General features: G+C 37.1%; 1 protein-coding gene across 1 annotated transcript in view; it reads left to right on the forward strand.

Moving 5' to 3' along the window:
• NUP205 (nucleoporin 205) overlaps positions 1-27,622 on the forward strand; it is a 78,772-nt gene that overhangs the window by 11,132 nt on the left and 40,018 nt on the right. The window contains exons 4-22 of the mRNA XM_069588438.1: positions 113-257; positions 643-802; positions 1,212-1,440; positions 3,637-3,801; positions 7,320-7,495; positions 10,044-10,160; positions 10,365-10,502; positions 12,045-12,195; positions 13,680-13,885; positions 14,904-15,086; positions 16,050-16,100; positions 16,623-16,832; positions 20,323-20,422; positions 20,862-20,999; positions 22,065-22,254; positions 23,228-23,348; positions 25,637-25,718; positions 25,981-26,145; positions 26,474-26,598. Of these exons, the coding sequence (XP_069444539.1) occupies positions 113-257; positions 643-802; positions 1,212-1,440; positions 3,637-3,801; positions 7,320-7,495; positions 10,044-10,160; positions 10,365-10,502; positions 12,045-12,195; positions 13,680-13,885; positions 14,904-15,086; positions 16,050-16,100; positions 16,623-16,832; positions 20,323-20,422; positions 20,862-20,999; positions 22,065-22,254; positions 23,228-23,348; positions 25,637-25,718; positions 25,981-26,145; positions 26,474-26,598 (2,852 nt within the window). The remainder of the gene's footprint in view (positions 1-112; positions 258-642; positions 803-1,211; positions 1,441-3,636; positions 3,802-7,319; positions 7,496-10,043; positions 10,161-10,364; positions 10,503-12,044; positions 12,196-13,679; positions 13,886-14,903; positions 15,087-16,049; positions 16,101-16,622; positions 16,833-20,322; positions 20,423-20,861; positions 21,000-22,064; positions 22,255-23,227; positions 23,349-25,636; positions 25,719-25,980; positions 26,146-26,473; positions 26,599-27,622) is intronic.

Genomic DNA, 27,622 nt, shown 5'->3' on the forward strand with positions numbered 1-27,622 from the left:
GACCCTGAGATTTCATAATTTCTTTGAACTGAGCATTGATATCATGATTTTTGTCACAGCCTAAACACATACATGTTTGCTTCCTAAATTATTTCTCAACTTCCTTTTCCAGGAGAGCACCAACAGCCACATTTTCCTGGCCTCACCAGAGGATTAGTAGCTGTTCTTTTATACTGGGATGGAAAGCGGTGCATTGCAAATTCCCTGAAAGCCTTGGTACAGTCCCGACGAGGAAAGACATGGACCCTTGAACTCAGGTCTGTTTGCATTCTAGGATTTCAGGGCTTAATTAGAAATTGCTTGAAGAATTATAATTTTAGAAACAAAACTTTCTCTTTGGTATGTATAATTGAAGTAAAGTGTATAACATAAGTTGAGTAATAAACCCTTCCTTGTTGTGCCAGGAATAATGCAACAGTTTAAACCTGCTTTATTTCATTTACAAATGAAATATTACTCAGTTATTTATGGTTAAACATTTACTGAAATACAGTGATCTGAAAAGAATGAAAAGAGCTAGGTTATAACTAATCCTGGTTGTTTCCAGTTATCCAACATTATTGTCAAAAGAGTATTTGCTATATCCATGTGATGAGGAAGTTTAAATGCTATCATTCATTGTAACTTGATTTTTTATCACAGTCCGGAGCTGGTTTCTATGACCACACGGTTTACTGATGAGCTGATGGAGCAAGGATTGACTTACAAAGTTCTTACTTTGGTGTCACAGATTGATGTTAACAATGAGTTTGAGAAACTGCAGCGTGAGAGAGGTTTGGGTAGTGAAAAACATCGGAAAGAGGTAAGTGTTCGATGCGTCAGTTCATAGTTGTCTGTGTCAAATCTTGAAGGCAGAAAAGTCGTGTCAACCAGAACATTCTTCTAATACATGCGTAGGAAAATTAATAACATATTGAAGTGTGGTCAGTTCATGAAATTGACTTGCACTTGTTTCAACCTCTTTCTAGTCACTATGTGCCATGCTAGCACTGTTTCTAGAGTGAGGCCTTTAAGAAATTGGTTATCCTGTAGAGGAAACTGGAGTTAGGATTTGTTCAGACTTGCAGAGTTGAGATTTTAGGGTCACTTATGGACTCAGATACATTTATTTAGTTCACCTTTATAATAGATGGTTGACACTTTGGAATAAGATTAGGCTTCATAGTAATTCATTTATAATGATAATCATTCACCTTCACCTTGATTTCTAGGTTTCTGATCTTATCAAGGAGTGCAGGCAGTCTCTGGCAGAAAGCCTTTTCGCCTGGGCTTGCCAGTCACCTTTAGGCAAAGATGACACTCTCCTCCTTATTGGACATTTGGAAAGAGTGACGGTTGAGGCCAATGGCTCGTTGGATGCAGTGAACCTGGGTCTTCTTATGGCGCTTTTGTACTGCTTTGATAGCAGCTTTATAGAAGAAAGCACAGAGGAACGTGATGGTAGTGAACTTTTTATCCATTAATACATTTATTTTAAAAAATCAGATTTAATTGTGGAGATGACATTTAAGAAAGGTGACAGTCTAAAATATATATTGTATAGTTTATTCCTTTGTGTGTAATTCATCCATATTTGAATATTTAGATATAAGATCACATTGTGAAAGTAATTTCAACCCCGTTTGATGTTTCTTTCATCGTTTGGGATTTTGAAATAGAAGAGTGGCTAAAGGATTTGCAGTGTGTGTTTGTGAATTATGCATGCATAACGTGCTTGTTATTTATTCACGTTTTAAACCTTTCATTCTACGGGAGGATGACTATAATTTTTAGTAACATATCATCTTTGATGTTGTTTTCTGTGAAGTAGGTAGAATTTCTCTTGTTAACCTTGTAAACAGGCTTCTCTGGTGGCTCAGCAGTGAAGAATCCATTTGGCAATGCAGGATATACACGTTTGATCCCTGGGTTGAGAAGATCCCCTGGAGAAGGAAATGGCAACCCACTCTAGTATTCTTGCCTGGGAAATCCCATGGAGAGAGGAGCTTGGCAGGCTGCAGTCCATGGGGTCACAAGAGTCAGATATGACTTAGCGACTAAACAACTTAAACAACCTTATAAACAGTTATTGCTCAGAGCTGAGGATCTTAAGAATGATTCTGACAAAGGAAGATTATTGCTATTTAATGTCATGCATGCATGGTAAGTCGCTTCAGTCACGTCTCTTTGTGACCCTTTTGACTGCCAGGCTCCTCCATCCATGGGACTCTCTAGGCAAGAATACTGGAGTGGGTTGCCACGCCCTCCAGGGGATCTTCCCAACCCAGGGATTGAACCTGCTTCTCTTATGTCTTCTGCCTTGGCAGGCAGATTCTTTACCACTAGCGCCACCTGGGAAGCCCATTTAATGTCACAAATATTTGTAATTATTCCAACAGTTATCCCCTGTCCGCTCTTTATTGTATCATCCCAGTCTGCTTTCGTTAGATATGTGAAGAGCACAGACAGTTCCCATTCGTCTTTGGAGGTCATCCCTAGCCATTAGGAAAGGCTTATGTAACACAGCTATCCCGTACCTCCAGTCAATTGTCGGCTGATACATCATGTCACATCACAAGCAGCACCTGTGCTTCATTAAGTCGCTCAGTCGCGCCCGACTCTTGCGACCCCACGGACTGCAGCACACCAGGCTTCCCTGTCCTTCACCATCTCCTGGAGCTTGCTCAGACTCATGTCCATTGACCCGTGCTACTCATAGGAACGCTGCCAGTTAATGCAGCGTTGGTCAGATTTCCTGTATTGAATGCAATGAAGCACAGAATTAAGTCTAGATGTTGGCTGTGTTAATGGAAGTTTGTAAGCTGGAACTTTGAAATGCTAAATAGAATGAATGCCTGGGAAGTTTCATAGGCTTGATATTCATTTAGGGTACTTATTTTGATTATCTCATCTTAATTACTTGTTGAAATCTTTTGTTAATGGGAGTAGAGAATTACTAATTCATGTATAATAGTAGACATAAACTTTAAAAATACAGAAAATTAAAGGAAGTGTTCTTCCTGGTTTAAGGTTGGAACCACTGAACTAGTTATTCACAGAATGACATCAAAACAAAATATAAGAAAACAATGAAGTAAAATAAAATTCGTAGGTGATCGGTGATGTTTCCCCCTATTTTAGATTTGGGACCTTGTGCTTTTTTGAAGTCCCTTAGTACAATTGAAAATACCTTAATTATTTGGTTGTTTCATTTATGTTATAATCAGACTAGATGCATGTTTGCAATTGGCATGCTTTGTTTTGATTAGGGTTTTCTTTTTAATATTTTAAATTCAGGCTATTATATATCTCATAAAAGTATTGTTCTTTAATCTTTAACCTTGGTTTATATTTTGGAATTTGTGCACAGAAAAAAATGAGTGGCTGTTTAACTTTTTTCAAATTTGTTAGTAGAACACTTAAACAAACAAAAAAAACCACTGAAAGTAATGAAACTAAAATTTAGGATTATTGTCATTTCTTTCATTTTTAGTTTGTGTACAGTTTTTGCAATAGTGTACTTATTTCAAAGATTAATGTTTAATTAGTCTTTTTTTATAGGGATTCTCTGACTTTCTTATTCTTAGATATCATTCCTATACATCAAAAGTGGAAATTTTCTCTATTTTTTGGTATAGTGTCTATTTTTGTTTTCAGATATGATTCATCAACTTCCACTGTTGACAGAGAGACAATACATTGCAACGATTCACTCTCGCCTTCAAGACTCACAGCCTTGGAAGCTGCCAGGGCTGCAAGCCACAGTGAGACTTGCCTGGGCCCTGGCCTTGAGGGGGATATCCCAGCTGCCTGATGTGACAGGTAAACCACTTGTAGGTCATTTTCTTATGAGAAACGACGTATCTGCATTTACTATTTCAGAAAAGGTGTGACATTTGACATGTCTAAACATGAGCCTAGGGAGATACTTAGAGTTGTGGTGAATGAATCTTTTCCTTTTTTTCTTGTCTCTCAAAAGAAACTATTCAAAATTTTTTTCCCCTTTCTTGTAGCTAGTGATAATTCTCTTTTAGCTTATTTTTTCCTTAAAAGTTTGAAATTTGAAAATGACAGTGTAACATACATATATGTATTTTAACTTTTTCTTCTTGGGTTTGTTCACAAACATTTTTCTCACATTGTGTCAGATTAAAAACTAACATGATTTTAAAATGCAATGTATTAGGAGGTATTTGGTTCAGTCAGTGATGGATGTGGAATTCTGACTTCTAACAATTTTCTACTGTAGCATATCCTCTTCTGCTGTGTATGTTCATCATACACGTGGTTTATCATCACACTAGTGGTTTACTGTAACAGGATGACAAATAAGCTTTTGTTGTCATTTGAAGCCCCTGAAATTGTCCCTTCTGTAGGTTTTTATGGTAAATTTGGAAAGGTTTTATTAAAATTTACAGTCCATGGGCTTCCCAGGTGGCACAGTGGTAAAGAATCTGCTTGTCAGTGCAGGAGACACAGGAGACATGGGTTCGATCCATGGGTTGGGAAGATCCTCTGGAGGAGGCAATGGCAACCCACTCCTGTACTCTTGCCTGGAGAATCCCAGGGACAGAGGAGGCTGGTGGGAGGGCTATAGTCCCTGGAGTCGCAAAAGTGGGAAACGAGTGAGTGACTGAGCATGCATGTCAGTTTTCTAGTTGTAGAGTGTCAGCAGATTCCGGTATCTTATCAATTGTGTGACTGCAGAACATTTTGCTCACTAGTTTCATGCTGTTCCCAGGTGGGCTGTGGAAAGCTTTTTCTGTGTTACAGATTTTTCTTTGGCTGAGTGTTTTTTATATTAAAGCTGATAAAAGGCTAATTAGATGTTTACATTCATGTACAAATTCTGTTTTTTAACTTTGCCTCTTCATTTATGAGTCTTATTTCAGTACTTTTGGGGCATAAAATGACCCTATGTACCTTTAAATAGCTTTGTGATAGTTAATTAAATTCATATACTGTAAATTACTGTACCATTGCCCTAATCTTGAGAGGCACATAGAATATGCTGTACTTCATTACTGAATAGTAGATAAGAATAGTCTAGGAATGTGGACCTGGTTTCAAGCCCTAGACCTTTGGCTACTTAATCTCTTTGGTTTTGCATGCTCATATCCTTTCATAATCTTTGAAATTAGGGACATTCTAATGTGGCCACCTCATGCGAAGAGTTGACTCATTGGAAAAGACTCTGATGCTGGGAGGGATTGGGGGCAGGAGAAGAAGGGGACGACAGAGGATGAGATGGCTGGATGGCATCACCAACTCGATGGACGTGAGTCTGAGTGAACTCCAGGAGTTGGTGATGGACAGGGAGGCCTGGCATGCTGCGATTCATGGGGTCGCAAAGAGTTAGACACGACTGAGCAACTGAACTGACTGAATGAACATTTTTTTTTTTGAATGAACATTTTAAATACAAATTTTTTTCTGTTAATTTATATTTTAAAAATTACTAGAAAAAATGAATAACTTATCTTATATTGCAGAAATGGTGATTTCTTGAAATAATCCAGACAAGTTTTACCAAGATCTGAATTTTGAAGAATTGGTTTCTACTTTTTATTATAGACATCTGTAAATTTTATCAAATGTGTTTATTACATTATTTTATAAGTATATTTTGAGTTTTATTAAACTATAAAATTTTTGTATACTGTTTTGAAACATTAAAACTCATTTTACATTATGATATTAGTGTACTTTATTACCTAAGTAGTCTTTAAAAAGTAGTTCTTAATTCTAGTATTTCTGAATTCAAGTGAAGACTTGGAACTAATTATTATTGTTATTATATATTTAATTAACCATTTCAGTAATTATTATTAGTAGTAATAAATAATTAGGAAACTGTTTTGTTCTCAAGGAATTTGTATAATATGGGTAGATATACAGGCTTTATTTCAAAATGCCAAACAGTCCATAAACAAAAAAAGAAAAAAACAACCAATATCATTTCCTGTGGTTGAGAATATCCTGGTTTGTATCTATTCCAAGGCATTGAAAATGTACCTTAAGTAACAGATTATATGTGGTCTCTATGACAGTGAAACAGAATAAGCTATTTAACAGTTATTTTCCAAAGCCAGATTATCACAAAATTACCAGCAGTTTTAAAGTTTGAAAGAAGTGAACAGCAATGTAGTTTCTGATGAAAGGTGCAGCATCACCCTTGATATACTTTTACTGAAAAAATGGAATGTAATTAATTAAGCTGCTTAAGATCAAACTTATCAGTTTGTAACCAGAGGAAAAGGAATATAGTAACTATACCACTGGGATGCAATGCTAAAAACCACATGGTGGAAAATGCTACAGTATAAGACTTAGTTTTTTTCATCAGAATAAAGGGCAAGAGAAAAATGAAAAAGATGTAAGAGGAGCCTACAGATATATCTGTTAATTGCAGTGTGTAGACCTTATTTGGATACAGATTCTAACAAACAAATTGCCCTAAAGAGAAGAAGCAGAAAGACAAAACTAAAATCTTTTATAACATTTATGGGACAGTTGTGAATTTGACCACTGACTGGAGTTTTGGTATTGAATTATGTGGCAAAATACTAATGGCATTACATATCTGGTTAATTTTTTTTCCTTTTTTTTTTAAGTGCCATTTTGAGTTGTATACTTAGAAGTGTAGTGTTAAATTGTCTGGTATTTGCTTCAGTCTTAATTAAGTGCAGAGGAAGAATGCATGGAGATCTAAATGAGTAAAGTTAATTGTAAAGGGGTAATATTGTAGCTAGGTGTTGGGGATGTGGAGGTTCGTTATACTTGTTTTCTCTTTTTTCACTTATCTGTGTAAAGTTTTCCAAGTACAAAGCTTAAAAATATTACAAATAGACCACTTTGTCTTTAGGTTAAGATTTATTTAGGTTTTCAGAGTTTGCTACTTGTTTACCAGATTAATAGAGTTGCTTAAGTGGCCATGTTTTTGATTTTCACTTGTCGACTGAAGGCTTTTGCTGAATGATCCAGTTCATTTCATTGAGATTAAAGCCTTGGCATCATTTAAACTTGTTAACATTTTGATAATAGCTTTCTGACTACATTTGTGTTACATCATACATCTGTTAAATGTTTATTTTTTTTTTTAATCACTCTTAATGTTACTGTGAAGAGCAGATGGTTTTTCTAATGCACATTTTTGGTAGTTTTTTGGGGTTTATTAATCAATTACAGTTACACACTGTCTTGTTTCGTGTGTAACTCAAAATATACACAAACGAAAGGTTGAGAAGAGATCTGAATTTTGAATTATCAATAGAGTATTATGAGGTATTATAATCTAGTAACTTTTTCTCCATGTGCTATTTTTCTAAATACATTTCTAGCTCTGGCTGAATTCACAGAAGCAGATGAAGCAATGGCAGAGCTCGCAATTGCTGACAACGTTTTCCTGTTCCTCACTGAATCTGTAGTGGTGTCAGAAAACTTTTATCAGGAAGAATTTTACATTCGTAGAATCCACAATCTCATTACAGATTTCTTGGCACTTATGCCAATGAAGGTAAGTGTAATAATGTAGGGTGAGTAAGAGTGGTAGAAGATAATATAAGACTCATTAACTGAGAACAAACTAAAAGAAAGTAATATTTGACATTGAGAGTGGTTTATAATGAGAAAGTAGTAAGCAAGTGAAAATGCTTCTATGGGGAGAAAATTATCAACTCCATGCTATCCTGAGGAATCAGTGTTAAGGTTGCCTTATTTAATGCTTTTTATACATGATTTGAAACATGCATAGTGGAGAATCTCCAGTTTTATAGATAATTGTTTAAACAATTATAGTGTGTAACTGGACCTCCACATAGATAGAGATAATGGGTTTAAGAAACTAATGCAAAGGTTAGTTTTTCTTTTTCTTTAATTTTTTTTTTTTAAATAATAGGGCCCAGGGGCCCTGCCCACCTCTAGTGTGAGGTTACATTTAAATAAAGTGCTGGAGCTATAGCTTTGTTCCAGAAAGGGATTCTTAGAGCCATTTCAGACAGTTCCTTCATAGTATATTTCTTTGTGCCATTTTGTGCCAAGGAAGTTGTGGCAGTAAGTAAAAGAGAGAGTCCAGTTCCAGGTCAGTCTCTAGGTTGTGTCCGACTCTTTGCGACCCCATGAATCGCAGCACGCCAGGCCTCCCTGTCCATCACCAACCCCCGGAGTTTACTCAAACTCATGTCCATAGAGTCGGTGATGCCATCCAGCCATCTCCTCTGTAGTCCCCTTCTCCTCCTGCCCCCAATCCCTCCCCATCATCAGGGTCTTTTCCAGTGAGTCAACTCTTTGCATGAGGTGGCCAAAGTATTGGAGTTTCAGCTTTATCATCAGTCCTTCCAATGAATACCCAGGACTGATCTTTAGAATGGACTGGTTGGATCTCCTTGCAGTCCAAGGGACTCTCAAGAGTCTTCTCCAACACCACAGTTCAAAAGCATCACTTCTTCGGCGCTCAGCTTTCTTCACAGTCCAACTCTCACATCCATACATGATCACTGGAAAAACCATAGCCTTGACTAGACGGACCTTTGTTGGCAAAGTACTGTCTCTGCTTTTGAATATGCTATCTAGGTTGGTCATAACTTTCCTTCCAAGGAGTAAGCGTCTTTTAATTTCATGGCTGCAATCACCATCTGCAGTGATTTTGGAGCCTAAAAAAATAAAATCTCACTGTTTCCACTGTTTCCCCATCTATTTGCCATGAAGTGATGGGACCAGATGCCATGATCTTAGTTTTCTGAATGTTGAGCTTTAAGCCAACTTTTTCACTCTCCTCTTTCACTTCCATCAAGAGGCTCTATAGTTCCTCTTTACTTTCTGCCGTAAGGGTGGTGTCATCTGCATATCTGAGGTTAGTAAAGTCCTATAAAACTGCTCTGTATGTGTGTGTGCATGCATGCATGAGAAAACACCTGAAGTGTCTACACTTGTAATGCTGATGTGGAGTTCTGGTGCGATACATCTTAAAAAACACAAGTGGAAAAAATACCTGGAATGGTAGCAAACAAAGAGTTAAGTGCTTGCTGCTGCTGCTAAGTCGCTTCAGTCGTGTCCAACTCTGTGCGACCCCATAGACGGCAGCCCACCAGGCTCCCCCGTCCCTGGGATTCTCCAGGCAAGAACACTGGAGTGGGTTGCCATTTCCTTCTCCAGTGCATGAAAGTGAAAAGTGAAAGTGAAGTCGCTCAGTCGTTGGACTGCAGCCTACCAGGCTCCTCCATCCATGGGATTTTCCAGGAAAGAGTACTGGAGTGGGGTGTCAGTGCCTTCTCTAGTTCAGTGCTTACTCATGCTATAATGAATCAAGTGTTCATTGAGTTTCTCCTGTGTTCCACGTAACTATGCTAGGAATTGTGAAGAAGACAAATAAGTAGGAGACTCATTCCCTGCCAGCAAAGAATGTATATATTGTCTAGTTGGAGAAATAAGATACACACAGAAAAATATATATAGTAATAGGAAGTAAACGAAGGTGAAGACAGTAAATTGCTGTGCCTTTTTTAGGCTAAGGATAGCTCACTTAGACTAGAATAGTCCAAGAGAATTTAACAGATAACTTCAGACCTCATCAGCCTTGAAGGACATGATAGACTAACATGCTAGAAATTTGGAGTAGAAAGAAATTTTTTCATTTTATATTTGTGGAAATGAAGCTTTAGAAAAGGTTAAGGCTTTAACTTTTTCCTAATTATTAGTCTAGACTAATATTGACTGTAGTATTGGTATTGGTAGTTACTAAGTAGTACTAGGAATGCTAAATATCCTGTAATGTTCAGAATCATTCAACCTAGTGAAGAAGTGTCCTGCCCAAAATGTCAGTAATTGAGAAACACTGTAGTTAAATTATCTATAGTGGAAATTGCATTGAGTTTTAAGATCTTAGAAATCATAGATAGTAATATTGTAATAAAATTCCTGGTATATTCATTTCCACAACTAAAATGGAGTTGATATTTAAACAATATTTTTCTTTTATGTAATAACTTAGTTGCCTGATTTTCTGTTTCATTATTGTTAACCCATATAATACATTTACTATGAACTGCCCGTAATAAATTTCATAGGTGAAGCAGTTGAGGAATCGGGCCGATGAAGATGCTCGAATGATTCACATGAGTATGCAGATGGGGAACGATCCCCCCATTTCACTTAGAAGGGATCTGGAACACTTAATGCTCTTGGTAAGTTTTATTTTGGATCATCATCTCCCTTTCTCCATTACTTTTCCCCTAACTTTGGAAAATTTCAGTTTTTTCCCTACCTTTGGAAAGTTTCAGGCCTAATATCTTAAACATGCAGGTGAATTCAATAAAATGCAACTTTTTATTTAAAAGTAGTTTTTGAGTTACAGACATTTTCACACAGTTTTTGTTTACACTTTGCAGATCGGTGAGCTATATAAAAAGAATCCTTTCAATTTGGAACTTGCGCTAGAATACTGGTGTCCGTCCGAGCCTCTTCAGACTTCTACTATCCTGGGTTCTTATCTTGGGGTGGCTCATCAGCGACCCCCTCAACGCCAGGTGAGCTCTTGGTTTTCCTGCTTTTTACCTTGGAAATCAGAAATACATGAAGAATGGTATTTTCCTCATGTTATTGCTGTTCATGCAAAATGAACACTTGTAACCTTTAGGCGTTTATACTTATTTAAGGAAATGGAAACTCTTAAATTGATCTGATCATTTCAAAGTTTCTACAGTCAGCCTTTTATTAGATACTAGCTATGTATTGAATCATTAGATGTAGAAAACTGTCCAGTTTCATTGTAGTCACTAAATAAGTGACTAATTAAAATTAATATTTATTAGCTTATTCTATTCTCTATAGACATAACAATGAATATCCATCTTTCTTAGCAAGTTGGGTAAGATAGGAGAGGTACAGACACTAAAGGAAAAAGGCTTAGGAGTTATAATTAATGCCAAAATGCCTATGAGTCAGTAGATAATGTAGGAAAAAGTTCATTTTCTATCCTATATTAACTTTTAAAATATGTTATGCATTAGCAAATAGGAGGGATCACTATATCTGTCTTCATGTTTTTGCAGTTTTCTTATTTTAAATGGTTTCATGCCATGAGCTATATTTTCATTTTTGCTCAGAGTCAAAGGTCAGGATGCCCCTTTTTAAACTGTATTTCTTATATTTATTGTTTCACTTTTTTCCTCACTTAAAAAATGTATTTCAGGGAAGGATTTATTAAAATTTTTTAGAGATTAAAGTAATTTCCATTATGAAGATTTTCAGACATATGGGAGAATAATTACAGTGAACACCCAGTATCTTAATTTAATGGCTGTTAACATCTTGCTGTGCTTACTTCTGCTCTTGTTATTTCTGCTGCTTTTTTTTTTTTGCTGGGTTATTTTAAAGTAAATTATAGGCAGCATGACTTTTTCACTTCTCACTGGCTAAGTTAATATCTCTTGAAAATAAGGATATTTTTCTATATGATCATAAGATCATTGTTAAACGCAACATATTTAACAAAAATTTCCAGAGATCTATAACATTTTTGGTTCGGGTTCCAACTAATTAGTCTAAGTAATATATTTACTTGTTGATAATAGATTTAAGGCTTAAGCAGGAGAAAAGAGAAACCTAAGAAGTGGACTTAGAGAACAGGAGTATAGAAACATATATCGGCAAGATAAAACGGTATGTTTAGGTTACTATCAAAAATTCTTCCAGGTTCCTAGATCTTTGTACTCAGTTTTACTGGGGTTAGGAACTCTGGGTTCTAAGTATATCTTTGAATTTGCTGGTTAATTTTAGATGAGTAAATTCTTCAATTGTTTTACATATTTAGAATATGAGTAGTTGCTCGTGTTTATGGCACCTAGATGTACGTTGGGTTCACAAAGATATTCTGTAGTTGCGTTAAGTTACTAATGATAAACTTGGAAATGCAGTTTTTCATAAATAGAATTCCAGATTATTTTGTCTTGGGGGAAGTTAAATGAGAGTACTTAGTTTTGGTTCATATGTAGTCTTTATTGGCTAGTCCATGTTGGCTTAAAGTTAAGCTATGCTTTATGTAAACTGTTGGCTTTTTCGTATTTCAGGTTGTCTTGTCAAAGTTTGTTAGGCAAATGGGCGACCTGTTGCCTCCAACTATTTATATTCCTTACTTGAAGATGCTGCAGGGATTGGCCAATGGGCCCCAGTGTGCCCACTACTGTTTCAGCCTGCTCAAAGTCAATGGGAGCAGTCATGGTAAGAAAAATCTAGATGTTTTCTAAGTTTGTCATGACATTCAGCATCCTTCTATCTATTAAAGCATATTGGTTATTTGTGCTGGGTTCTACTGGGCGTATACATTATATTTATAACAGAGAAGCACACTGCTGGCTTTATGTATGATGATGCTTTGATCATGGTCTCAAAGAGGGGAGAGTATTACCATTTCCTTTATAAAATACAGTACAGTTTAAGAAATGAGGGTTAATACGCATTTTCAAGAACACATCTGGTGCTCAAAGCAAGGTATGTACCCTTCCCACGTAACTTTGATTTCTTTAGTTTATCTTCAGAAGTCCTTGTTTTCTAAATTTCTGTTCTTAGTTTTTCTCTCAGTTTTTCCCCAGTTTCCTCATTTAATTTTAAGGTCTGAGTCTGCTTATACCAAAAACGTGTGCGTCCCTCATAGCTCAGTCGGTAAAGAATCTGCTTGCAGTGCAGGAGACCTGGGTTCGCTTCTTGGGTTGGGGAGATCTCCTGGAGAAGGAAATGGCAACCCAGTCCAGTATTCTTGCCTGGAGAATCTCAGGGACCGAGGAGCCTGGTGGTCTCTAGCCCATGGGGTTGCAAGAGTAGGACACGACTTAGTGACTAAACCACCGACCACACCAAAGATAGTGCAAAAGGGAAGAGAAAAATATTTATTAGACATCTGTCAGGTAGATCACTTTCATTTTTACATTTGAGGAAACAGGTTTAGCAAAGTGAGGGAATTTAAGGTCACAAGCCATAGGCAAGCCATAATTGAGAGCTGCCTGACTCCAAGACTGGGGTTTTGACCATTTTGTTAAGGCTTCTTTGTCTTGTCTGCTAGGCCTTTACTCTCAGTGCTTAGTATGTAATAGAGTACTATAATCTGCAAATCAAGATTGCAGTTATCTCTCTCTTTGGGAATTTAATTTAAGCTCAACATTTGGGAACTGCTCATGGGAAAAGCAGCCCTGAATAGTTAGATGACAACATGGAGAAACGTCCTGGGTTAGAAGTAGGTAACTGACATCCAGGGCTTCCTAGGTGACTCAGCAGTAAAGAATCTGCCTACCAGTGCAAGAGGTGCAGAAAATGTGGGTTCGATCCCTGGATCAGGAAGATCCCCTAGAGGAGGAAATGGAATCCACTGTAGTATTCTTGCCTGGGACATCCCATGGACAGAGGAGCCTGGTGGGCTGCAGTCCATGCGGTTGCTGAGCGTTGGCCATGGCTGAGCACACGCAGGGCAGGGCACCTGACGTCCAGAGTAATTTACCTTTGTACTTGCATGGGCACCACCCATGTCTTAGTCCCAGGGAAAAATTAATCCAGAGTTCTAGTTTACAGAGGGTTTCTAACCGATTTTCAACACACAACATATCTAGGATAAAGGCAAACAAAATGTGTTGTTTTATGTTTATTTTCTCCCTCCATTTCCAAGCAAGTACTTAGACAGTTTTGAAAGGAAATTCTGTGCTGTTTCTTTACAGTGGAAAATATTCAGGGAGCAGGTGGCAGTCCTGTTTCCTGGGAACATTTCTTTCACTCCCTGATGCTTTACCACGAGCACCTCCGGAAAGATCTTCCGAGTGCAGATAGTGTCCAGTACCGTCACCTCCCTTCGCGTGGTATCACCCAGAAGGAGCAAGATGGGTTGATTGCTTTTCTGCAGCTGACATCTACCATCATTACTTGGGTAGGTAACCCACCCGCAGCATGTGAGTACAGGGTAATTTTATTTGTATTCTAACACAGTGGCGTTTTAAGGAGCCCCCAAGTTTTCTTAATAATGCTTAAAGCTTATAAGCGATAAATTTAGCATTTATATTTGGCATTCTGTTCTTCTAAGTCCTTTGTTTCTTCATCTTTAAAGGCTGTGGTATTCCCTGCTTACTGCCAGAAGCGTGTATGAAAATAATAGCCAAATTGTGTTGTTTGTATTTTTTGATGTTGAATTGTACGAACTATTTATATATTTTGGGTATTAATCCCTTACTGGTCATTTCATTTACAAATATTTTCTCCCATTCTGTATATAGGTTGTCTTCATTTTGTTAGTGGTTTACTTTGCTGTGCTAAAGCTTTTAAGTTTAATTAGGTCCCATTTGTTCTTCTGGTTATTTCTGTTATTCGCTAGTGCAAAGCTAAGTTCCTTTGTCTGACATTCTCTCAGAAGAACAGGAATAGTGTCTTCTAACTTTATTGGTTTTTCCAGTAATGCTAAACATTATTCAAAGTCAAAACATAAAGTTTGTAATTATTTACTGTTGAATTAAATTGGAGTGATACTTGGTACTGTGTGTGTGTGTGTGTGTGTGTGTGTGTGTGTGTGTGTGTGTGTATTTCTATTTTTCTTCTCAGAAAAGGACAAGCTATTTTTCTCATTTATATATGACATTGTTCCAGAAAGGATTTAAAATGCCTAGGTAAGATTTATGCCCTGGAAGACTGTTTATCTCTGTTTGTATATATTGTTTTCTAGTCTTAGAGCTGTAATTCAGTAAAGGCTATTTCCTCCATTCTTTATACTAACTGAACTTGTGATCTGATTTGATCTACTGGTAGAGTTCAGGCATTCGCTCTGTTTTAGTATGTGTTAATTGAGCCTGTGAATACTCAGTGTAAGTGTTAGCAATTTAGATGATTTTACTGGTCGTTTTTCTTAGCTTTTAAACATGCGAAGCCTGTTTGTTCGTTTTGTATTCAATTCACAGAGTGAAAATGCTCGTTTGGCACTCTGTGAGCATCCTCAGTGGACGCCCGTGGTGGTGATTCTGGGACTCCTGCAGTGCAGCATCCCTCCTGTACTAAAGGCCGAACTACTGAAGACACTTGCAGCGTTCGGAAAATCTCCTGAAATTGCTGCTTCTCTCTGGCAGTCGTTAGAATACACTCAGGTAGTACTGTGTGCTCTCTTATTTACATTACTACAGTTTGGAAGTGAGTGTTGATACTATTGAACAAGCAAGTGCATCTATTTGAAACTTAAAGTATACCGTGAACTTCCTGAATAGAAAGTTATGATTTTGTTACCAAGCGTAACTTCAGAAACTAACAGACTTGGATTTTTCTCTTGGATCAGTTGACAACTTCACCAGGTTACTAGAGACTGCATTTTTTTTAAGACTTTGTTATTCAGTATGTGTAAGATTAATAAATGGACAGAATTCCTCAAGTCTGTCTTTGGGTACTAGCCTGTGATAAGCCTTCAGAAGTCACCTGTACTCATTAAATGTGGAGGATGCCTAGTTTTCTTTTTAACTGCTTCCTTCTGTGACCCTTCCTGTCTTATAACAGTTGAGTAAAATGTCCTATCAATTCTTATTTCTTTAGATATAAGCCCTATTGGAATTTTTATGTCAAGATGGACTTATTCTATAAATGATGGAGTAACAAAGGAAAATAAGAATGTGTTCTATAGAGATATTTCTAGGAAAATGGTTAGGTGGGACATGCATTTGTCTTCAAAATAATATGAGATAAGGGAGACTGATTCTGACACATTGGTAGAAGCTACTGTTTTGGAGCAGTATTCTAGTTGATTTCTAACATATGTGTCTTGAAGATGTTAATGATGCTTTATAAAAATGAAAATGAAGAAAGTTGATATGTGCTGGGAAGCTGGGCCACTTTTCTTTTAGTATTGATACTTCATTTTTTTCATTCAGAAGCATGTGAGTACTTATTATTGTCCTAAGTGCTTCAGTTCAGTTCAGTCATTCAGTTGTGTCTGACTCTTTGTGACCTCATGGACTATATAGCATGCCAGGCCTCCCTGTCCATCACCAACTCCCAGAGTTTACTCAAACTCATGTCAATGAGGAATGCTCCTAACATCGCATTCTTCTTCTTCTTTGAAGATACTGCAGACCGTTCGGGTTCCAAGCCAGAGGCAAGCTATTGGTATTGAGGTAAAAGTTTCCTTTTAGTTTAAATTCTGTAGTCATGCATTCACATGATTAAAAGACTAAGAAAAATATATTCTTACCATATTATGTTTCTGTAGTTTTCAAATTTGATGTGTTTTCATTTGAGGGTTTTCTGTGTTGAAATGCAGATGAAACTTTATGAAAGAGATCAAAACACTTTTGGTTTCAGAGCTGGAAAAGTATGTTAGTGGCAGCCATCAAGACTGAAAGTTTGGTTTGAACTGAATTTAATTCGGCTACTTGGGTCAGCTGTGAAGTACAAATTTACTTGTTTAAGTTTCCTTTTTTCTCTCTAAGCCCCCTTCCTCTTTTTTTAAAAGAAACATTTAAGATATCTGTTTTTAACTTTTGTATCTTTACCTCTAAATAAAAAAATTGTCATGTCTTTGTGGGTCTTTGAGTGTGATATTATACCAGTAATAATGAGTTAAAGTCTGAAAAGTGGTTTGCACTTTAAAGCTCGTGGTTTTATGTTACTGAATTTCCTTTGTTTTTCTTTGGAAGGTGGAACTAAATGAAATAGAATCCCGGTGTGAAGAATACCCTTTGACTCGTGCCTTTTGCCAGTTAATTAGTATCCTGGTGGAGAGCTCCTTTCCTTCTAATTTGGGTGCTGGGCTGCGGCCCCCCGGTTTTGACCCTTATTTGCAGTTCCTGCGAGATTCCGTGTTTCTCCGATTCCGCACAAGGGCTTACAGGAGAGCAGCTGAAAAGGTTATGTTCAGAGAAAAACTTTTGTTTCTTTATTTATTTTATTGCTTCTTTTTCTTTTATTAGAGGTATGAGATGCTATAAATTCATTTTAGCTTTTGAAAGTAAAATTTATAGTCTTAAACTGACATATCCATGGTCTGCTTGGTTTAAATGTATTAAAAAATACATCAAGCATTAAAACCGAATGGCATTCTAACATGTATACTATCGTGTAAGAATTGAATCGCCAGTCTATGTCTGACGCAGGATACCATATGCTTGGGGCTGGTGCGTGGGGATGACCCACAGAGATGTTATGGGGAGGGAGGTGGGAGGGGGGTTCATGTTTGGGAACACATGTAAGAATTAAAGATTTTTAAATTAAAAAAATAAAAAAACTTAAAAAAAAAACAACAAACCAAAGTAGTGATCAGTAATTTAATTGATTTATAACAGAGAAGCACACTGCTGGCTTTATGTACAATGATGCTTTGATCATGGTCTCAAAGAGGGGAGAGTGTTTGCTTTATAAAATACAGTACAGTTTAAGAAATGGGGGTTAATATGCATTTTCAAGAACACATCTGGTGCTCAAAGCAGGATGTGTACCTTTGCCATGTAAGTTTGATTTCTTCTGTTTATCCTCAGAAGTCCTTGTTTTCTAAATTTCTGTTCTTAGTTTTTCTGTCAACTTTTCCCCAGTTTCCTCATTTAATTTTCAGATTTGAGTCTGGTTATACCAAAAAAAAATGTGTGCATCCCTCATAGCTCAGCCAGTAAAGAATCTGCCTGCAGTGCAGGAGACCCAAGCTTGGTTCTTGGGTTGGGAAGATCTCCTGGAGAAGGAAATGGCAACCCAGTCCAGTATTCTTGCCTGGAGAATCCCATGGACAGAGGAGCCTGGTGGGCTACAGTCCATGGGGTCGCAAGAGTAGGACATGACTTTACTGAACCACCAACTGTCACCACCAATTTAACTGATATGAAGTCATAGTCATTAAATCCTTAATTGAACAAATTTTGACCAAAATTGAACCAAAAATGATATACCTTTGGCAGTTGGAAACACACTATTCTTTATTGGGATGTTTAGGTTAGAGATTGAAATAAGTTTTAACTTACACACCAATTAGTATTGGTTAGTAAGTAGCACTTCTGGGTTGTGGAGTCTTGGCTTAGTGGGAAGGCATTTTGTGGTTCATGAGATATACAAGCCTTGGAGAGAGGCCGAGGGAACACTGACGTTCACGCTCATATTTGCTCTGGTTGTAGTACCGTCACAACTGGGCTTTTGTATATGTCATCTTATGTAATTATAATATTACTGCGAGGCAGGTACTATTAATATTCCCATTTTACAGATGGAGGCTTAGCAAAGTTCAGGAACTTGCCTAAGGTCCAGGACCAGGATTTGAACCTAGGACTCTGATTCCAGATCCAAGCTCATAACCACTAAGCTATGTAAGAGACCCTTTCAGGTTCTGACGTAATTCACTTTAGTCTATAATACTGTTTATTGGTTCACAGAATACCCTCGCAGACAGAATACCTTAGAGGGACATTTCTAGTTTATTTTTATAGTTTGCCGTTTCTTAACCTGTTGGGTTTATTTGTTGTATTAATGATTATAAAATAATTTAGTTCATGCTACTTTGGGAAATTAGGAAAATACAGAAAAATACGTGAAGAAATTACATCACCCATAATCTTGTTACCGAAGGAAGGGGTAACTGCTTTTCTTTTTCCTTTGCATATCTACTTAAATTGAGATAATTAGTGACATTAGCTTATATCCCTTTTTGGCCACTAAACATAGTATTATGAGGATTTTTTTCATGCTATTAAAGATTCTTTGAGAAGAGTTTTTTTAATAACTGTATAATCATTACTTGTGTCTCACTCACACAGCTTATTTTTCATTGCCATATTATTGGACATAGTTTGTTTCTAATATTTAGTCCCAGATAGCTGAAGTTTATTTTTTGTCAGTTGGTCTATAAGTTTTGCTTCTCATGTGGTTAAAAATCAATACCAACAGAGGTATATGTTTTACTAAAGGCCTAGTATTACCTTTTTAGATGAAAGCATTAATAGCAGTCATGCCTTATTAATAAAAGTCATTTCAGATGGATAATGGATGCTAACAGTTGCAGTCTCTTCAACAAAATGTTCTGATACTTTTTGGCATTTCTTTTAAATATCTTACTTGCTTTTTCTTAAAAAGGTCAGTATGACCTAAGGGTTTAGAGCTTTAGTCAGCTACTCTTTTTCTGTGCTTATTATTTTTCCCCCATGCATTTTTATATTTCTAGCACTGCTGCTCTTCCAGCTACCAATGATTTCCTAGCATATTACCCTAAGAAAATTTCCCTCAATTTTGTGAATTTATTTCACTAGAAAGTCTTTTTTAGGTTTAATTTATATTGTTATATTTTAGAACACTAGCTTGTCACAAAAACAGTGCTTTGGTTTAAGATAAATAAATATAAGCAGTGTTTGAGGCAGCATATATATTTAGTAATCCTAAAGTCCATTATCATGTGGTGATAAACATTTTTTTATTTAAATAAATGATTTTGAAAAATTTAGAAAATAGAGAAAAATGAGTAATTAAACAAAATAATTTAAAATTAAGATTGTCATAGTCCTAGTTTTAAAGGTCAGCTTTGATAAAATTATATTCAGTGGAAATAATGACTAAAGTAGTAATTTTAAAAACCACCATCTACAGTCACTAGACTCAGCCTTATTAAAATTTTATGCAGTAGATATTTTTGAACAGTTTAATTTTACTATCTGTACAGTTATGTCTGTACAGTGTATTTTCTCTTTGGCATAAATATTTTTCCTTGGTGTTACATAGCTTTTAAAAGCATTTTAAACAAAGAGGTGAAGATGAGGTCATTTGGAGGAAGCCTACCAGTGATTCTTAACTTTGGCTAGAGCTGTGAACACTGCTCTGGGAGTTAGAAGTATGGGGCTGGGTCTCGGGAAATCAGTCAGTGCTCTGAGCTTCACTTGCTTCACCTGCAAAATAAGAGTTGATGAGATGTTTTCTCAGATCTTGCCCAGCTGAGATCCTTAGAGAAACTGAATGTTTGATGCTTTTGGAGAAGTATTCAAATGTGATGGTTTTCATTATAAGTTGAACTAGATTTATGAACTAAATTTATTTATAAATTTTAACTTATAAATGGAATCCTGTATGGATAGATATTGGGTGCTTTAGATTTGTTGACAAAGCTCAAATATCTGCTGTAGAAATGTTTCTTTTTTAGAAATGGTTCTTTTACTAATTCTTTTATACCTGTTTTACCTTGAAAAACTAGCCAGTCCACTGTCCTTTAGCAAAACAAAGCAGAATGAATTGGGCTTTCTATATTGCTTCGAATAAACAAAGTAGAAAAGGGGCTTCACACATTTTCTGGAAGAAAGTGAGAGAGATGAGAAACTTGCCCAGTCTGTCACCTTGAGCTGTTATTGTTACTGAAATATTTGTGTCTTTCTGTAGTGGGAAGTTGCTGAGGTTGTTTTGGAGGTGTTTTATAAATTGCTCAGAGATTATGAACCTCAACTTGAAGATTTTGTGGATCAGTTTGTGGAACTACAAGGTAATTTAATTCTGTCACTTTCAAACAAGGTGTCAGCTGTTTATACACCTGTTTATAATTTATAAATTACTATACATAAGATGTAAATTACTTCTGGTTATAAACTAAATTATAATTTTATATGTTTTATTACATTGTTTTAGTCATTTTGATTGTTCTAAGCAAGAGAAAATAAAGTAAAATTTCACTGAATGTAAGAGTAAGGACATTGCCTACAGATTAATGAGTTACATATCAGTGTACTATGTGAACCAACTACTATGTGCAGATCAGCCCTTTTGGAAATAATCATTGTATATAGTTTGTGTTACTGTCTCTAAATTGAAGCTTGCTCCGCTTGTTTAGATACTGTTTAATTTACAAATCTCATGTATCATAAAAAAGGGTGTGACAAAAACACTAATTCACCATCTCTTGGACTATGTTATGTTCTATTTAGGAGAAGAAATAATAGCCTATAAGCCGCCAGGATTTAGTCTGATGTATCACCTTCTGAATGAGTCACCGATGTTGGAGCTTGCCCTTAGTTTACTGGAGGAAGGTGTTAAACAGCTTGATACCTATGCTCCTTTCCCTGGTATGTGCCTGAATGTCTTTATAGCTTGAAAACAGTTCTGCTGTTTTTGTCGTGTGTAAATTGAAGCTTTGAAGTAGATGACCTCTGAACTTCTTTTCACCATAAGATTTTCTCTGTATCCACAGTGTTGTTTTAGTGAGTCATACCATGAAAGTAAATTAAAAGTGAGAGCAGGTAATCATAGTTCTCTCCTACAACTGTAACATCTCTAAATTTACAGTACTTTTTGTTTTGTTTTCTCCATTGTGTTTGTAAAAGCACTTACTATAGGCGTGGTATATGATCAATAAATTTCATTTACTATTACTATAACTTATTATTATTTATTTATTTATTAAGTGCTTACTATGCACTTGGCAATTTTAAAAGCTCATTACATGTGTTAATATATTTAACCTGTATGAAAGGCCTGTGTGGTAGATTATATTATTTCCATTTAATGAATAAGGAAATTGATGCATGAAGGGGCTTCGCATCTTTCTCCAGGGTCAAGGCTATGATTTGAGCTTAGGTGATTTGACTCCAGAGCCCATGAGTTGTAAGTTGAGAGGTGGCACTATATGTAGCCCTTGTTTATATTTTTTGCCTCTTTATTGTCCAAATTTTCCACGGTGGTTATGTATTATTCTAAATCAGCTTCTCAGCCTTAGCACCACCGGCATTTTTGGCAGAATAATTCTTTGATGTGGAGGCTGTCCTGTGTGTTGTAGACCTCTACCCACTAGATGCCTGTACTACATCCCTTGCTGTGACAATCAAAAGTCTCCAGATATTGCCAGATGTCCTCTGGGGCCAGACTCACTCCCATCTGAGAACTCTGCTCTAAATAATTAAGGAAAGAATGCAGGAAAAATTACTGAGAAACCATTGCATTAAACTAATCTGAGTCACAAAAGTTAACAGTAACTTGTCTGAGTGAGCAGTTCTATGACGTTAACTGCTAAAGGTTTGAAAACTTGAGGACTTTTCGAATCTGGAACTTACCCTTTTTCTTGTTTTCCTGAGAACTGATTCTGAGTTTCTAAGATTCATGTAGAACTCCCTAACTTTGATTTTGCTCTGTAGGGAAGAAGCACCTCGAGAAAGCAGTGCAGCATTGCCTTGCACTTCTCAATCTTACTCTGCAGAAGGAAAACCTCTTCATGGATCTGCTAAGAGAGAGTCAGCTGGCTCTGATCGTCTCTCCTTTAGAACAACTATTGCAAGGAATCAATCCCAGAACCAAGAAGGCGGATAACGTGGTGAACATCGCCAGGTGAGTTCCGTGTGTAGGTAGAGAAATGGTGATGTGAATCAGATGGCATTCTAACTTTGATGTCCAAATCTGATCAGATCCGTAAGGCATCACGTAAGCATTTTTTTGGTCTCATTTTATTATTGTCTTCTTTTGTGTCTCTGATTTTAATGACTCTGAACCTTGTAATTTCTTTTTTCTTCTAATATATTTTGTGCCCTAAATATTTCCAAGTATAAAATGACATCTTAATATTGTCTCCTGTAGGGAAGTTGGATGTTTGGGGAATATAGGGCTGGGGAGCAAACTTTTCCTTGTTTGTGTTTGAGCCTCTAGTCGTTTGCTGGCAAGGCAGTGTTCTGTAAATGGTGGGCACATCATCCCAGTCTCTGCCTTCAGCTTTACATCATGGCATTCTCCCTGTGTGTGTGGCTGTGTCTACTTTTCCCTTTTTTATAAGGCTATCAGTCATGAATTAGGGCTCTCCTCAATGGTCTCATCTTTACTTGGTTAATTATATCTTCAAAGACTCTGTTTCCAAATAAGATCATTTTGGGTTTGGCTATCAACATGTGAATTTTGGGGAAGCACGATTCAATCCATAACAAGGTTGCTCAGTCACTTCAGTCGTGTCTGACCCTTTGTGACTCTGAACTGTAGCCTGCGAGGCTCCTCTGTCCATGGGATTCTCCAGGCAAGAATATTGGAGTGGGCTGCCATGCCCTCCTCCAGGGGTTCTTCCCAACCCAGGGATTGAATCCAGGTCTCCTGTGTCTCCTGCATTGCAGGCAGATTCTTTACCACTGAGCCACCGGTGAAGCCCCCATAACAGGTTACATCTAGTTATTGATAGAAGGGGAAACCTTTGTCTAACTTACCAAAAGTGCAGTATGGGTAGGAGAGCCCTGGTTGTGAATGTTCTGTATTGAGTATGTATATAGTAAGAAGCAAAAATTTCATCACATTGTTCCTCAAATGTTTTCTTGTTTTAAAGATACCTGTATCATGGCAATACTAATCCAGAATTGGCTTTTGAAAGTGCCAAGATCCTCTGCTGTATCTCTTGCAATTCCAATATTCAGATAAAATTGGTTGGAGATTTCACACATGACCAGGTAACTGATTTTGTTATTGCTTTTCTTATTATTTTTTTGGTACATCCAGAATACATCTTATTCTTGTATGTGGGAAGATTCTGAGAGTAAGTATATTTGTATATGATGGATGAAAGCCTACCCATGTACTGGGCTGTGATTTGTGTTTGGCGATGATACCATTCCCAGGGATACTCTTAATATGTATACTGTAGTGTGCAGTTATACTCTTTATTATAGTGTGTAACTGTATGGCCTAATGAGACCGTTTAATGAGCTTCCAGAAGCACGTTAAAGGGCTGATGGGTTTGTAAGTGCACCTTCTGTTTGTTTTTTGCATCCTTTGTTTCACTCCTCCTCAGTGGCCTCTGTGCTGAGTGAGCCTCTGCGATTTTGATTTCACTGCTGTGAGTTGTCTGCTTCTGTGGTTTTGTTGTTGTTCTTTGCTGTTGTTGTTTAGTTGCTAACTCATGTCCAAGTCTTTGTGACCCTGTGGACTGTAGCATGCCTGACTCCTGTGTACATAGGATTTCCCAGGCAAGAATATTGGAGTGAGTTGCCATTTCTTTCTCCAGGGGATCTCCCACTACACAGGGGTGGAACCTGTGTCTCCTGCATTGGCAGTCAGATTCATCACCACTGAGCTACCAGGGAAGCCTCTGTGGCTTTTTGGTGACCCACAATTGTGTCACTTCATGTGATACACTGCAGAGTGTTTTGCTGCTGCTGCTAAACTGCTTCACCGACTCTGTGCGACCCCATAGCAGCAGCAGCAGCAGAGTGTTGTAGATGTTTTCTTCTTTCAGTCTAGTTCTCTTTCTGTCCACTGAATAGCTATAATTGGAGAAGCTGTTATTTTTCTTTCTCATTATAGACATTCCTCCCCTTATATATTTCATGCTGAAATCACTGCACTAGCTAGTTGAAGAATATTACTGGGTTTTGGTATTTGGAAACAGGGATTCTTCTGGCATTTTGGGTGGACATATCTTCATTTTAGTGTAACTGTCTCTCAAATTGCAGGACTTTTAGCATCCCTGGTCCCCTGCCACTGTCTTTGAGTAGCAGTCCCTGGCCTGAAGACTCAAATGCTCTCATATAATTCTAAGGGCCTTTTAGAGTGGCAGTACCATCCAGGTTGAGAACCACTATTTATAGTAAATTTTAGATGTCTAGTCTGGTTTTTGGAGGAAGTTCATGAAGCCACATAATTAATTAGAAGATTTTGGATGCAGATTTTCAGTTCATTGGTGTTCGAGTTTGAATTATTACCAGTTTTAGTATCCTGCTAGAGTTCTTAAGGGCTTCCCAGGTGGCTCAGTGGTAAGGAATATGCCTGCCAAGCAGGAGACATGGGTTCAATCCCTGGGGAGAATCCCTTGGACAGAGAAGCCTGGAGGGCTATAGTCTATGAGACTGCAAAGAGTTGGACATGACTTAGCGTACACACACACACACATACATAGAGTTCTTAAAGGAGATAGAGTAGTATCTAATCTCTCAGCCCAGAAATATAAAACTGGTGTAAGTAATACATTTCTAAAGAGAAAAAATGAGAATTTATTTTATATTTTAGTTAAGATCAATAGCATAGAGTATATAATGAAGAGGTTATGAAATAGCAATTTAATGTTATTGTTTTTAAAAACTAGTTTCATTCTTTGGGAAAGAAAATTAATGAAGCAAGTTTTAAAGGCAGTAAACTTTAAGTTTTTGTTTCTTAAATCATTTGTCTATACTTATTTTTGGCTTTGCTGGGTTTTCTCTGCTTTGTGTGGGCTTTCTCTGGTTGTGGAGAGTAGGGGCTACTCTTCATTGTGATGCACAGGCTTCTCATTGCGGTGGCTTCTCTTGGTGTGGAGCACTGGCTGTGGGTGCACAGACTTCAGTAGTCGCAGCATGTGGGCTCAGGAGTTGTGGTGTGCAGGCTCCAGTAGTTGCCACTCATGGGCCTTAGAGCGGGTTCAGTAGCTGTGGCACACAGGCTCAGTTGCTCCATGGCCTGTGGGATCTTCCTGGGCCAGGAATCGAACCTGTGTGCCCGGCATTGGCAGACAGATTCTTACCCACTGTTCTACCAGTGAACTCCTCTTTAGTTACTTCTATAGCAAGCTAAATGGCACTCAGTTAAGGAACTGAGTTTTATATTAATTAAAAATGTGGCTAAAACCTCATACTTTCCTTGGAACAGATTTGCCTTTTGTCTTTATAGCCAAGCATTTATAATTATATATCATATTTATCATAGTTTCTCTAATACTGAGGACCTTTTAATAAATTGTCATTTTAAAATCTTTATATGATTTCAGAGTGTAAGTCAGAAGCTGATGGCTGGTTTTGTAGAGTGTTTGGATAGTGAAGATACAGAAGAATTTGTACGTCTAGAAGAGGGTATGTCTTAGATTAACGTGTATTTTTAATTTTATGTAAATAAAAACACTGTTGAATGTCTAGTGGTGACAAGGGAATTTTGAGAATTTGCTAGCGTAACAGTAAATAAGATTTTTGGGGAACCTCTTAAATCTGAACTTAATGTAATAGCTAATCAAGTAAACTAAAGCTAAAGAAAACATCTGAGGTTTGAGATACAAGTTTTATATTTTTCAGTTTGACCCATGGTAACTTTTTATTGCTTTGTTATTTCCGCATTTAGGCTCAGAACTTGAAAAGAAATTAGCTGGAATCCGTCATGAAACAAGAATCCACATCTTGAATCTTCTCATTACCTCTCTGGAACGCAATCCACCCAATCTCGCTCTCTACCTGCTGGGCTTTGAATTAAAGAAACCTGTCAGTACCACAAACCTGCAAGACCCAGGTATCGCCACAAGACACACAGCCATTTTTTTTTTCATATTTGTTGCTAAATGGTTATGTATTGAATTCTAAGCTCATGGGATAATTCACTGAAAGAAATAATGTATGAAAAATTATGTGACAGGTTGATTTTGGGGGGGTTTAGATGAAGTCTGGACAAATTAAGCCTTGGAAAATTAGTATGTAACAAATTTTCTGTATCAGTGTTTGAAATGATATTTACAGTAGAGTGTATGTGTACAAAACTTTAAGTTTTATAAAATGTATTCTAAGGTTTTTAATGCCAAAATTTGAAAAGAGAAGCTAAATTTTCTTTTGGTTTCATGCAGGAGTGTTAGGTTGTCCTCGGACTTGCCTTCACGCCATCTTGAACATCTTGGAGAAGGGAACTGAAGGGAGAACCGGCCCACTGGCAGTGAAGGAATCCCCTCAACTCGCTGAGCTGTGTTACCAGGTATGCAGAGGGCTGGACTTTGTAGCACCTGTGAGCAGAAGCTTATGCGCGAATCCTTCGCAGATATGCAAGTACCACAGTAGGACTAAGTTGAAATGAGTTCATCTAGCGGTTTGACCAGTCTTTCATTTATGGGTAAAATCCAAAAAGCACAAACTCAAGATCTTATAGATCTACAAGATCCTGTACATTGATCTCTTGAAAAATAAGGGATGGATTTAGACGCACTGATACAGAAATTTTCCAAGGATGCTGTGTTTCAAATTGTTTCTGTTTGGTGGAGAGAGTAGTGGATTAGGGTCAGAAGACCTCTGGTTCCTATCTCTGCCCCTTAACTAGCTAAGTCACCTTGGGTCTGCCAGGAAACTTCTCTCAGTTTTTAAATTTGTAAAATGGGCTATTGTGAGACTTTAATGAGAATGCAAGAATGTAAGTGAAAGTACTTTTTAAGAACCATGAGCATTATACATACAGCTATATGTAAGGTGGTAAATAGTCAGATTAATGTAAGTTTAACTTTAGTGAGAACTGTTGTTTCACTTGTGTTTTATTCTTTTATTTCTTGTTTTCTTTATATCATAAGTATTTTAGGAACTAGACTTTATAAGATACAACTAATTTCTCAATTTAAGTGACACCCTGATTCTCATTTTCATGGTAAGAAATGTATCATTAACTTCTAGTAACCTGGAGCTTTTAGTTATTCTTCTATTTTTCTTTTTGTTATTCTTTACTGTCTTCTTCTATCCTTTGTCTCTCCAGACTTCACTTCTCAGTACTACAGCTCGGTCTTCCTGTGACTCCCTTAATGAGGGAACAAACTTGATGTATATTTTAGCATAGTGTTATTGATTTTGATGTACTTAGGTAGAAGAAATTGATAAGGTTAATCATCTGGGTTAAAGGAGTTAGGCAGGTGTAAGAAGTGAATAAAGCCAGATTTAAGACAAATAGGTGGGGAGAGGATCTGGGGGAGAGGAGAATCCAGCAGACTGGAGACCATCTACCCTGCTACTCAGCCCCT

The sequence above is a fragment of the Ovis canadensis genome, chromosome 4, assembly GCF_042477335.2.
Source record: "Ovis canadensis isolate MfBH-ARS-UI-01 breed Bighorn chromosome 4, ARS-UI_OviCan_v2, whole genome shotgun sequence".
Lineage (NCBI taxonomy): Eukaryota > Metazoa > Chordata > Mammalia > Artiodactyla > Bovidae > Ovis > Ovis canadensis.